The 12872-nt window shown below is 38.3% G+C and overlaps 1 protein-coding gene across 1 annotated transcript; it reads right to left on the bottom strand.

Moving 5' to 3' along the window:
- Positions 1 to 5746: 5746 nt before the first annotated feature.
- Positions 5747 to 12367, bottom strand: atp5mc1 (ATP synthase membrane subunit c locus 1). Its single transcript, XM_022195943.2, has 5 exons — positions 12235 to 12367; positions 10721 to 10768; positions 9495 to 9575; positions 8031 to 8209; positions 5747 to 6168 (listed from the first exon to the last, which is right to left on the bottom strand). The coding sequence occupies exons 2-5, from the start codon at positions 10757 to 10759 to the stop codon at positions 6054 to 6056; spliced, it is 414 nt and encodes a 137-aa protein (XP_022051635.1). The 5' UTR covers positions 10760 to 10768; positions 12235 to 12367; the 3' UTR covers positions 5747 to 6053.
- Between the last annotated feature and the right edge of the window lie 505 nt (positions 12368 to 12872).

Genomic DNA, 12872 nt, shown 5'->3' with positions numbered 1-12872 from the left:
TGCCTGTCCTTCATTACGCATATTGATGACAGCCTAAATAAAATGATATAAAAAGAAAATGGACAAAAATCGTCATAGTTTTGTATGTCGTCCAAAATATGACAAAAACATCAGAGTTTCGTATGTCGTTCAAAATATGAAAAAAACATCATAGTTTAGGATGTCGTCCAAAATATCACAAAAACGTCATAGTTTAGTATGTCGTCCAAAATATGACAAAAACATCATAGTTTAGTATGTCGTCCAAAATGTGAAAAAAACGTCATAGTTTAGTATGTCGTCCAAAACATCACCAAAACGTCATAGTTTAGTATGTCGTCCAAAATGTTAAAAAAACGTCATAGTTTAGTATGTCGTCCAAAATTAGACAAAAACATCATAGTTTAGTATGTCGTCCAAAATATGAAAAAATCGTCATAGTTTAGTATGTCGTCCAAAATATCACAAAAACGTCATAGTTTAGTATGTCGTTCAAAATATGACAAAAACGTCATAGGTTAGTATGTCGTTCAAAATACGACAAAAACATCATAGTTTAGTATGTCATTCAAAATATGACAAAAACATCATAGTTTAGTATGTCGTCCAAAATATGAAAAACACGTCATAGTTTAGTATGTCGTCCAAAATGTGAAAAAAACGTCATAGTTTAGTATATCGTCCAAAACATCACAAAAACGTCATTGTTTAGTATGTCGTCCAAAACATCACAAAAACGTCATCGTTTAGTATGTCGTCCAAAATGTTAAAAAAAACGTCATAGTTTAGTATGTCGTCAAAAATATGACAAAAACGTCATAGTTTAGTATGTCGTCCAAAATGTGAAAAAAACGACATAGTTTAGTATGTCGTCCAAAATATGACAACAACATCATAGTTTAGTATGTCGTCCAAAATGTGAAAAAAACGTCATAGTTTAGTATGTCGTCCAAAATGAGACCAAAAACGTCATAGTTTAGTATGTCGTCCAAAATGTGAAATAAACATCATAGTTTAGTATGTCGTCCAAAACATCACAAAAATGTCATAGTTTAGTATGTCGTCAAAAATATGACAATAACTTCATAGTTTAGTATGTCGTCCAAAATATGACATAAACGTCATAGTTTAGTATGTCGTCCAAAATGTTAAAAAAACGTCATAGTTTAGTATGTCGTCAAAAATATGACAATAACTTCATAGTTTAGTATGTCGTCCAAAATATGACAAAAACGTCATAGTTTAGTATGTCGTCCAAAATATGACAAAAACATCATAGTTTAGTATGTCGTCCAAAATGTCAAAAAAAGTCATAGTTTAGTATGTCGTCCAAAATGTTAAAAAAACGTCATAGTTTAGTATGTCGTCAAAAATATGACAATAACTTCATAGTTTAGTATGCCGTCCAAAATATGACAAAAACATTATAGTTTAGTATGTCGTCCAAAATGTGAAAAAAACGTCATAGTTTAGTATGTCGTCCAAAACATCACAAAAACGTCATAGTTTAGTATGTCGTCCAAAATGTTAAAAAAACGTCATAGTTTAGTATGTCGTCAAAAATATGACAATAACTTCATAGTTTAGTATGTCGTCCAAAATATGACAAAAACATCATAGTTTAGTATGTCCTCCAAAATATGACAAAAACGTCATAGTTTAGTTTGTCATAGAAAATGTGACAAAAACGTCATAGTTTAGTATGTCGTAGAAAATATCACAAAAACGTCATAGTTTAGTTTGTCATCCAAAATGTGACAAAAACGTCATAGTTTAGTGTGTCGTCCAAAATGTGACAAAAACGTCATAGTTTAGTATGTCGTCCAAAACATTAACAAAAAAGGGTGCCCGTTTCGCTCAATGCTTTAAGACGGTGACCCATTCAAAAGGGCTGGTCCAGATGCGGAGACATAGGTTCGATTCCCACTTGTGGCCCTTTGCTGCATGTTTTCATCCATCTCTTCTCCCATAATTACTGCCTGTACTTCATTACGCATATTGATGAAAGGCTAAATAAAATGATATAAAAAGAAAACGGACAAAAATCGTCACAGTTTAGTATGTCGTCCAAAATGTCACAAAACGTCATAGTTTGGTATGTCGTCCAAAATTCGACAAAAACGTCATAGTTTAGTATGTCGTCCAAAATGTGAAAAAAACGTCATAGTTTAGTATGTCGTCCAAAATATCACTAAAACGTCACAGTTAGTCTTTCGTCCAAAACATGACAAAAAACATCATAGTTTAGTATGCCGTCCAAAATTAGACAAAAACGTCATAGTTTAGTATGTCGTCCAAAATATCACTAAAACGTCATAGTTTAGTCTTTCGCCCAAAACATGACAAAAAACATCATAGTTTAGTATGTCGTCCAAAATTAGACAAAAACATCATAGTTTAGTATGTCGTCCAAAATATCACTAAAACGTCATAGTTTAGTCTTTCGTCCAAAACATGACAAAAAACATCATAGTTTAGTATGTCGTCCAAAATTAGACATAAACGTCATAGTTTAGTATGTCGTCCAAAATATCACGAAAACGTCATAGTTTAGTCTTTCGTCCAAAACATGACAAAAAACATCATAGGTTAGTGTGTCGTCCAAAATTAGACAAAAACGTCATAGTTTAATATGTCGTCCCAAAACAAGAAAAAAAAGGGTTCCCGTTTGGCTCAACGTTTTAAGAAGGCGACCCATTCAAAACGGCTGGTCCAGATGTGGAGACACAGGTTCGATTCCCATCTGTGGCCCTTTGCTGCATGTTCTCATCCAGCTCTTCTCCCATAATTACTGCCTGTCCTTCATTACGCATATTGATGAAAGGCTAAATAAAATGATATAAAAAGAAAATGGACAAAAATCGTCATAGTTTCGTATGTCGTCCAAAATATGACAAAAACATCAGAGTTTAGTATGTCGTCCAAAATATGACAAAAACATCATAGTTTAGTATGTCGTCCAAAATGTGAAAAAAACGTCATAGTTCAGTATGTCATCCAAAATGTGAAAAAAACGTCATAGTTTAGTATGTCGTCCAAAATGAGACCAAAAACGTCATAGTTTAGTATGTCGTCCAATATATGACAAAAACGTCATAGTTTAGTATGTCGTCCAAAATATCACAAAAACGTCATAGTTTAGTATGTCGTCCAATATATGACAAAAACGTCATAGTTTAGTATGTCGTCCAAAATATCACAAAAACATCATAGTTTAGTATGTCGTTCTAAATGAGACCAAAAACGTCATAGTTTAGTATGTCGTCCAAAATATCACAAAAACGTCATAGTTTAGTATGTCGTCCAAAATGTGAAAAAAACGTCATAGTTTAGTATGTCGTCCAAAATGAGACCAAAAACGTCATAGTTTAGTATGTCGTCCAAAATATCACAAAAACATCATAGTTTAGTATGTCGTCCAAAATGAGACCAAAAACGTCATAGTTTAGTATGTCGTCCAATATATGACAAAAACGTCATAGTTTAGTATGTCGTCCAAAATGTGAAAAAAACGTCACAGTTTAGTATGTCGTCCAAAATATCACAAAAACATCATAGTTTAGTATGTCGTCCAAAATGTGAAAAAAACGTCATCGTTTAGTATGTCGTCCAAAATGTGAAAAAAACGTCATAGTTTAGTATGTCGTCCAAAATGAGACCAAAAACGTCATAGTTTAGTATGTCGTCCAATATATGACAAAAACGTCATAGTTTAGTATGTCGTCCAATATATGACATAAACGTCATAGTTTAGTATGTCGTCCAATATATGACAAAAACGTCATAGTTTAGTATGTCGTCCAATATATGACATAAACGTCATAGTTTAGTATGTCGTCCAATATATGACATAAACGTCATAGTTTAGTATGTCGTCCAATATATGACATAAACGTCATAGTTTAGTATGTCGTCCAATATATGACAAAAACGTCATAGTTTAGTATGTCGTCCAATATATGACAAAAACGTCATAGTTTAGTATGTCGTCCAATATATGACAAAAACGTCATAGTTTAGTATGTCGTCCAATATATGACAAAAACGTCATAGTTTAGTATGTTGTCCAAAATATCACAAAAACATCATAGTTTAGTATGTCGTTCAAAATATGACAAAAATCGTCATAGTTTAGTATGTCGTCCAAAATATGACAACAACATCATAGTTTAGTATGTCGTCCAAAATATGACAACAACATCATAGTTTAGTATGTCGTCCAAAATGTGACAAAAACATCAGAGTTTAGTATGTCGTCCAAAATATCACTAAAACGTCTTAGTTTAGTCTTTCATCCAAAACATGACAAAAAACATCATAGTTTAGTATGTCGTTCAAAATATGACAAAAATCGTCATAGTTTAGTATGTCGTCCAAAATATGACAAAAACGTCATAGTTTAGTATGTCGTCGAAAATATCACAAAAACATCAGTTTAGTATGTCGTCCAAAATATCACTAAAACGTCATAGTTTAGTCTTTCGTCCAAACATGACAAAAAACGTCATAGTTTAGTATGTCGTCCAAAATATCACAAAAACGTCATAGTTTAGTATTTCGTCCAAAATGTCACAAAAATGTCATAGTTTAGTATTTCGTCCAAAATATCACAAAAACGTCATAGTTTTGTATGTCGTCCAAAATATGAACAAAACGTCATACGGTAGTATGTCGTCTGCTCCAGCCACCAGTGTTGGCGTGCCTTCTGGCGGGGGGTGGCATGGCTCAGTGGGTAGAGTGGCCGTCTTGTAACTGGAAGGTTGCTGGCTTGATCCTTGGTCCATCAAGTTCATGTCAAGGTGTCCCTGAGCAAGACACTGAACCCCTAATTGCTCCTCGTGGGTCGTGGTTAGTGCCTTGCATGGCAGCTTCTGCCATCAGTGTGTGAATGTGATGTATCATGCAAAGTGCTTTGGATAAAAGCACTATATAAATGCAACCGTTTCCTGTTAGGCCTTTGTGTGTGGGGAAAATGTATGTGTGGGTTCAGCTGTGGCTGTTTCTCAAGTTTCTTCTGAACTCCAGCTGATGACATCAGGTGGAAATATAAACTTAGATTACACCTTTGTAAAAATCTAGTCAACAGTACATTTTGGTGATTTTCAACTTAACTGACTCATTTGACAAGCCACCATAAATCTCACTCTGTTATGTATGGAAAACAATGCATTTTTTTTTAGTGAACGTGCACCCATGTCATAGGAGTATTACAGTTAAGTGAGCTAAACTCTGCTGTAGTTAGTTACCAGTTTGTCTTTAGGATACAGTGTCAGTTATTTATAATCAGGGCTAAAACATGACTAATAATTGTATAGAAACATAAGAATTATTCCCATGACATTTTAAGATCCCCTAGTTGGCAACACTGGCTGCACATTGGAGTAGTGGTTAGCACTTTCGTCTTGCAGCAAGAAGATCCCCGGTTCAAATCCCGGCCTGGGCCTAGGATCTTTCTGCATGGAGTTTGCATGTTCTCCCTGTGCATGCGTGGGTTTTCTCCGGGTACTCCGGCTTCCTCCCACAGTCCAAAAATCTGCTGAGGTTAATTGGTTACTCTAAATTGTCCGTAGGTGTGAATGTGAGTGTGATTGTGTGTCTGTATATGTAGCCCTGTGACAGACTGGTGACCTGTCCAGGGTGTCCCCTGCCTTCACCCGAGTCAGCTGGGAAAGACTCCAGCACCCCCCATGACCCTAATGAGGATAAAGTGGTGTATAGAGGATGGATGGATAGTTGGCAACAACAGGATTAAAAACACCATAGACAGTTCTTAGTTATCCCAACCATTTATTCTGGACAGATTTCAACCGAAGTGAGGTCTTACATAAAACTTCCAAAAAACAAACATAAGTGTAGGAACATAAAAATGAAGGATTGGAGATCTGCTAACCTCAGATGTAAATATTTTTCCTTTTAATATTTTCTCCATTGATTGGAATGGCCTATCAGCTCGTTCAGAGTTCCCGTTCTGGAAACCCCCCCTCCGGGTGGAAGGGAAGGGAGGGAGAGAGAAGGGAGCAGAGGGGAGTAGCGGGGCAGTAAGTGGAGGGGAGAGGTGTGGTGTGTTTCCAGGTTTACATGGCGAACAGGATGAGGAACGCCACCATCAGACAGAAGAGACCCATAGCCTCAGACAGAGCGAAGCCCAGGATGGCGTAGGAGAAGAGCTGCTGCTTCAGGGAGGGGTTCCTGTGGAGGACAGAGACGTACGGACATTTAATTCATGCCAACCAATCAGACACATCCAAACGGCAAACTAACACAGTGAATACTAAACTAACAGACATTTGTACCTTGAGGTTTCACCACAAACTAGCCAAAATATTTTATTAAGTGAGCGCAACCTAAAACCTGCTAAAACCACCAAAACATGAAGATCAGCTTCCATAAACTGGAGTAAAATCACTTTAAATACAAACACAGGAAAAAAGCTAACAGTCTGGAGTTGTAGATGCAAACCAAGTGAAGAATCAAACATAATCAATACAGAGCTATTTACACATTAATGTGATGAAGTCTTCAGGGTTCATCGTCTTCTGATCTGGGCTCCAAATTATTCAATCTAATCTGCTTTTCAGCATTTGATTGTGTTGTTGTCTTAGAACCATATGTCTACAAATGTATAAGTGTGAGTGGACTTTTTGGTATCAAAGAGGACGTGTGATAGACAGACATACTGCTGCTCTTTAAACTGAGGCTACACCAGTGTTTAGGTTTACGGCGTTTTGCATCAGGTCCAATTTTCTGTCAATCTTTCTAGATTTTAGTATTAGTACACAGTTTACATCTTGTACTTGAGGTATCTTATTTTTTTAAACACTTTACACACAGAAAGTTCACACAAACTTTTAGAAACTTTGTATTCTTTGTTATTAAATCTATTTTACTACTAACCTCTGTATAATTGCATTTATTTCACTAACCTTTGCTTATTGATTGCTGTATTCTAGCAAAAATAATGTAGATCTTCTCTTAATTATCCTAACTGTATCTCAGCTTGATCCCTTTTGTGTTGGATTCTGATCATTTACACATGCAGGGGAACATTTTTTCATCAGATCCAAAAGACTTATGAACTGGCTGACTAATAAAAAGCTGCTGGATCTCCTCAAAGTTACATAATTTAAACACAGCAGTCTACAGCTGAAGAAATACGTCACAATGTTACACAGACTTACTTTCTGGTTCAGAACACAGATAAAAATGTAATCCCTGTACATTAACTTGATTTGACAAAAAGATTAGAAGCTGCTAACCTGGATCTCAGAAAATTGAAAAAAAAAAAAAAAAAAGCTGCTACAGTGCATCTTTGAATTTCTATAAACCCTGCAATCCCACACTACTTAAGCAAGTCACGTTTCCTCTTAAGGTAACTGGTAGTTTCATTAAGAGCAGTAATGAAGCTTTCATCAGCTCTGCATAAGTCTAACCTACTAAAGTTCACAATAAACTCAATTTACTAAATGAACAGCTTTGATTTGTTATGTTTAGGACAGAAAAAATGCAGGTATACAATAGCAGAACAGTTTAAAATACTCCCAGTAAACATAAGCATTGTTTAATTCAGACAATAATTACTCATCTGAGAAAATGAAACTCTTTGTGTTTAGGTCATTTCCACTGATATCTGCTGGGATCTGTGGTCTGAGGTGCAGGAGTTTAGTTAAAGTACATGCTTTGGTGTGATAAACACGATTCCAACACCACTTCCTCAGAGAGAAACCAGACTGCAGCTTCAAACCCTTGGCTGGTAACAGACGGAGTCACTATTTGTTCAAACAAAGCCAGTGTGTCCTGGAGAACACTGATGAAGCTGTTCTGATGATTTAAACTGAAGAATCTGAGAGCTTACTCCTCACACAAATTTAATCTGCTTCTCATCCTTGGCCTTTAAATCCTCAGGTTACTAAAGACCATCTACAGACATCACTGAAGCACATTAGGAAGTCTGCGTTCAGCAGTCTGGACTCTAAATGTTGATAAAAGCACCAGGCCACCCCTCACACCGCTGTGGACGGACTCATCCAGGTGGTAAAATGTGAACAGCGTACCTGGCATAGCCGATGATGAGGCTGCCGAACACTGTTCCGATTCCAGCTCCTGAGCCGGCCACGCCCACCGTGGCAGCACCAGCACCGATGAACTTGGCGGCAGTGTCGATGTCCCGGGAGACGGCGCTGGTCTGGAAGGAGCGGGTCAGGACTGCAGACTGGCTGACTGGCAACAGGGCCTGGAGATGGAGAGGAGAAACAGCTCCAGTACAGACCACTCATCAGCCAACAGACTAAATATTTACATCTCTGAGATCCAGGGTGTTCATCTAAACGCACTGACCAAACGCATCACAGACTTCTGCTAAACGCACTGTTCAACAACACAAAAGATGTAAAGAGATACAATTTAAGGGTAAAATGGCAGAACTTAAATTCAGAAAAACACTAGAATCAGCACTCAACATGTCTGATGAGAATTCATTTACATTTCAATTTAAAAAATGACATGTTTAAATGATTTGTCAGAGATATTTGGTCTTAATCTGTGCATGATTCTGTCATAACTCACTCAGACAAAACACTAGATTCTGGCAGATGTTTGAGGTAGCCCTCTGTTTAAAAACAGGACAGTTTGTAAAGTGCACTTTATTCAGATGTGCATCATGCGATCAATTAAGCAGCAGCTGCCTGGGGATGAGGCTGAGGTCAGTGCAGAAAAACAGTCAAGAATAATGTTGACGTCTGCTAGATGCTGCTCTAAAATAAGAAAAAGTCTCCAGCTGACTACCATTTACAAAGTTGTCTTCATCTCCAAATATTAAGCCTTTTAGTTTTTCAATAAATCATCAGTCTCAGTTCTTATTTCGAGTGCTGTAAGTATACTGGAGCTCTTTCAGATTTTTGTAGAGCTTCTGTTTAAAGAATAAACAGGAATGAGGTAGACCTGCAACTAATTATTTTCACCGTTAATATTGTTTCCTTTTGATTAACAGATTAGTACTTGGTCTATAAAATGTCAGAAAACTGAAAAAAAAAAATGGTGAAAAAGCATTTTAAATCTCAAGATGAAATGACAACTCAAGTCTTGTTTTCACTCAGTATGCCATCACAGAGGAAGAAAAACCAATTAACCAATTAACAGAATAGCTAGCATTAAAATTTTATGATTAACAACTAATCAATTACTGGTTCAGGAATTACATCAACAAATCTCTCACAGGAAACTTCCGCAATATTTCAGTACGTTTATGTTGGCATTTGATTATAAGGAGCTAACATTAGCACATCTGCAGCATATCAAAGGGAGAGGAGCATGTTTCCAGAGAGTGAAAAAACAACATCCTGGACTTCTTATGTTTGAAGAAATGATGACTGACTGCAAGCTGCAACTCTTCAGGCCGGTGGGTGAGTCATGCCTCTCCACAACAACGTAATCTTTACTCATAGTCTGACAGATGTTCTAAACATCAGTGCATGTGTCAGATGTGTTGGTGTGAGATGATCGCTGATGAAGGGACTGACCTGCTGCTCCACTGTGGCTTCAGGTCTGTTGAAGAGGGAGACGGAGACCGGCCGGGCGAGGACTCTGGACCCCCCACGGAGCTACAGAGAGTCAACAAGAGCCTTTACAAGCAGGAACTGGACATCAAGTAGAGCATCTTACTGATTTTCTTTCAAAGACTAAAAGACCTAACATCCATTCTAGCCAAGATCTAAGCCAACATGAGGGCATTAATGGATCCTAAACACCAACTGATGTCACCAGAAAGTAAAATATAGTGGATTTTAAAAAGCCGACAAGCAGCCAGACACTGACTGGAGCGTTGTAGCATCTAACCAATAAACTGAATTTTAACATTAACAGAAACTTCATCAAAGGAAACTAGAGAAAACATTAATGGGATAGCAAACAGGGAATTTTCCAAACAAAACCTTTGCCAGCAATCTCTTAAAACTGACCAGTTGTAATCTCTCTTTTAAAGTTATGACTGGCAGTTAGTCTTTAACTGATCAAGACAGACAGATACTCTGCTAATCCCTCAGGATTAATGAAGTATATTTACTAGACTTCTACATGCCTGAAAAGGCCTAAAGTGTAAAACCAGAGGGAAAAAAGCTCAAATTTGAAAGATACGCACTTTTTAAAAATCATTAAAAAATAATCTGACATTTCCTGGAGAAACTCAAACACTATTGTGACTAAACACTGCAGTTTTGGGAAATAAACATCTTCATGGTCTGTCAAACTGCAGACATTCTGCTACAATATTTAGGCCTGAAACCAATCCGTTTCTTCTTAATTAAGTATTTAATTAAGCATAAGATTAAAGCAGGAAACGCTCATCAGTGTCTGTAGGTCCTTTCTCTGCTGAAGACTGTCAGATGTAAACGCTGGACTTGGTCCTCTACAATACCTCCATGACTGAGATGCTCAGCGTGCTGCAGGGTCAGCTGACATGTCACTGACTGTGCAACTGCCACAAAGAGCATCGACCAAACGTGGATGTCATGCAGTGACGACAGATTTTTTTTAAAAAAAGGATCCTAGAAGGCTCAGGTAATCATGAACTTATACTTTTCTGTCACTGAAATACATCCACAGGGGACAATTAAAAATACAGATAAAGACCTTACAATGAACTTCTGCCCTCAGTTTAAGCTGTCAGAGCTGAAACAGCACACAATCACAGCTGTACTTTGTAAAGATGATTTTTTTTCCCCCCTAAAAAGTGCCAAAGCGTACATACCACAGCGGGAGAAGTGACAAACTTTGCGCAGGCATACATGGCTGGAACCTGGAAAGAGGTAAGATGATAGATTGTAGGTCAGTGTCCTTGTTCAAAGACATTTTCATGGTCAAACAAAAACCGCATGTTTACAGGAAGTAAACCTGGAAAATAATTGTAATGAAAGTGCTACAGACCCACCAGCAACTGTCAGGTATACGCTCACTTCAGACCCACACACACTTGGACACTGAACGGTCACAGTGGATCATGGGAAATGATATTTCAGATGTCTTCAGTGAACTTCATCTTAACGACAGTATACTAGCAGTATTCATCCACCTCAGACTTGTGGTTTTTAACCTGGATGCATTTAAAACTTTTGCAGCTTTCCTGATCATAAGTAGACAAGGGTGGGCAAGGTGAAGGCTGCAGCTCTGTGCTAGCTGCTGTATGCTTGACCTATGGGTTTGACAGTTACTCTGAACTCAGGATTCAAGTACAGACCTTAAGTAAATTCTATGTGTACACGTTAAACGTGCGCAATTCTTCAGTTTCATTGGAAATGCACCACCTGAGGAACAGAAATCCTGGAGTATGCAGAGGTCAACTCTAGCAACAAGCTGATTGAGAAGATAAACTTCAGCCTGTAGCTCCTGGGTAGTTCAGCCAAGAAGCTAATCCAATTGCAACGACAATAGGAAAGGATCACGTCCAGATAAACCGCTAAATATCCACACATGCTGCAGAATGAATGGCTTCCTACACTCCCACCTGGAGACGTCATTAGCTCAGATCTGGAGGACACTTCTGCTTACATGAGCTAATCAGTCTAACATGTAATACAATTGTCAAATTATTACGAAGACTTTAAGATGACCTGACATATCTTAAGGGCAGAAAGGAGGTCAGCTTGTATGGCCGTGTCACCGCTTAGACCTGGGTTTGGCCGACTGTCCTCAGAGGAGAGGGGAACCGCCGGAGCTAAGCTAAGTTGCTAAGCTAATCAGCCTGCAGACGTGAAGGTCAAAAATGAGCAACAGATGGACACATGGGGCCTGGGGAGAAAGAAAGGTGCACTCCCTGCTGAAACAACCTAACCACTCTGTCATGTAAGGACGAGCGGCTACAGGACACCACCAGTGTCCGACAGCAGTGTCCTTGCAGCGGCAGACTGACAGACCGGGTAGGCCCCGGACAGGCAGACATTTTACGTTCTGTCAGTCAGAGCAGCCTGGCCGAGCTCTGCCCGGACGGTGACCCGCTGCTGGCTCCAGGAGAAGCACAGAGTCTTTCTGAAACTCTGTCTTCATGTTAATACTGGTGCATTACCTGTTAGTTAAAAATCAGTGGGCTTAAATCACATTCTGAAGCTCCCGATCACTGAATGGCCGACCTAGCCTGTTAGCTCCCGACGGCTAGCAGCTTTACAAGCATTTCCTGACAACTCACCCTGTTTAAATACCAGACGTACACGCATTTAAAATATATCTACACTGAATATGAAGTAAGTCTGTGAAAATAAAAAATATTACCGGTAAGTTACGGTTTTCGGAGGGTCCGCAGTTAGCTGCTCTCGCACACAGCGGCAGTCAATGAATGTAGGATGGAACAGACTGTCACCTTGTCATTTATAAGCTCTCCGTCTACGTCCTAAACGCCCATTGGTCAGAGAGAAGCCTCCTTCACGCATAATTGGCTCATCGCCATGTTACTTCCGCCTCTCTAGCCTATCAGATAGAGTTTTATTGAACTACAATGTTTATAACTGGCCAGGAAGCTCATAAAGGCGGGACCAAAGGAACGTTCATTAATTTTATTGGACAGTATTGCCGGGAACGACGAGTTTACAAGGGGCGACCTTTCGAAGCACATCCAGTGTCCCGTGTAGCTGTTGGTTAATGTACAGGAAGTCCCGCCTACGAGAAGATATGACGAAAATAAATTACACAGGGAGTGTATTTAATGTTTTTCTGTAGTCTGTTTCTTGTTTGTGACCCCCCGGCAATACTTTTCTTTGTTGTTTGTTCTTTTTTGTCTCTGTGTTGAATTGTTTTGTTCTATTCAATGTTCAATAAAGAAGGGAATTTTTTTTAAAAAATAAATAAATAAATTACACAGGGTGTCCGTAAAGTCTGGACATATAGGGAATCTCAACTATATATTTTTTTCT

The sequence above is a fragment of the Acanthochromis polyacanthus genome, chromosome 2, assembly GCF_021347895.1.
Source record: "Acanthochromis polyacanthus isolate Apoly-LR-REF ecotype Palm Island chromosome 2, KAUST_Apoly_ChrSc, whole genome shotgun sequence".
Classification (NCBI taxonomy): domain Eukaryota; kingdom Metazoa; phylum Chordata; class Actinopteri; family Pomacentridae; genus Acanthochromis; species Acanthochromis polyacanthus.
This window is presented reverse-complemented; position numbering and strand designations above follow the sequence as displayed.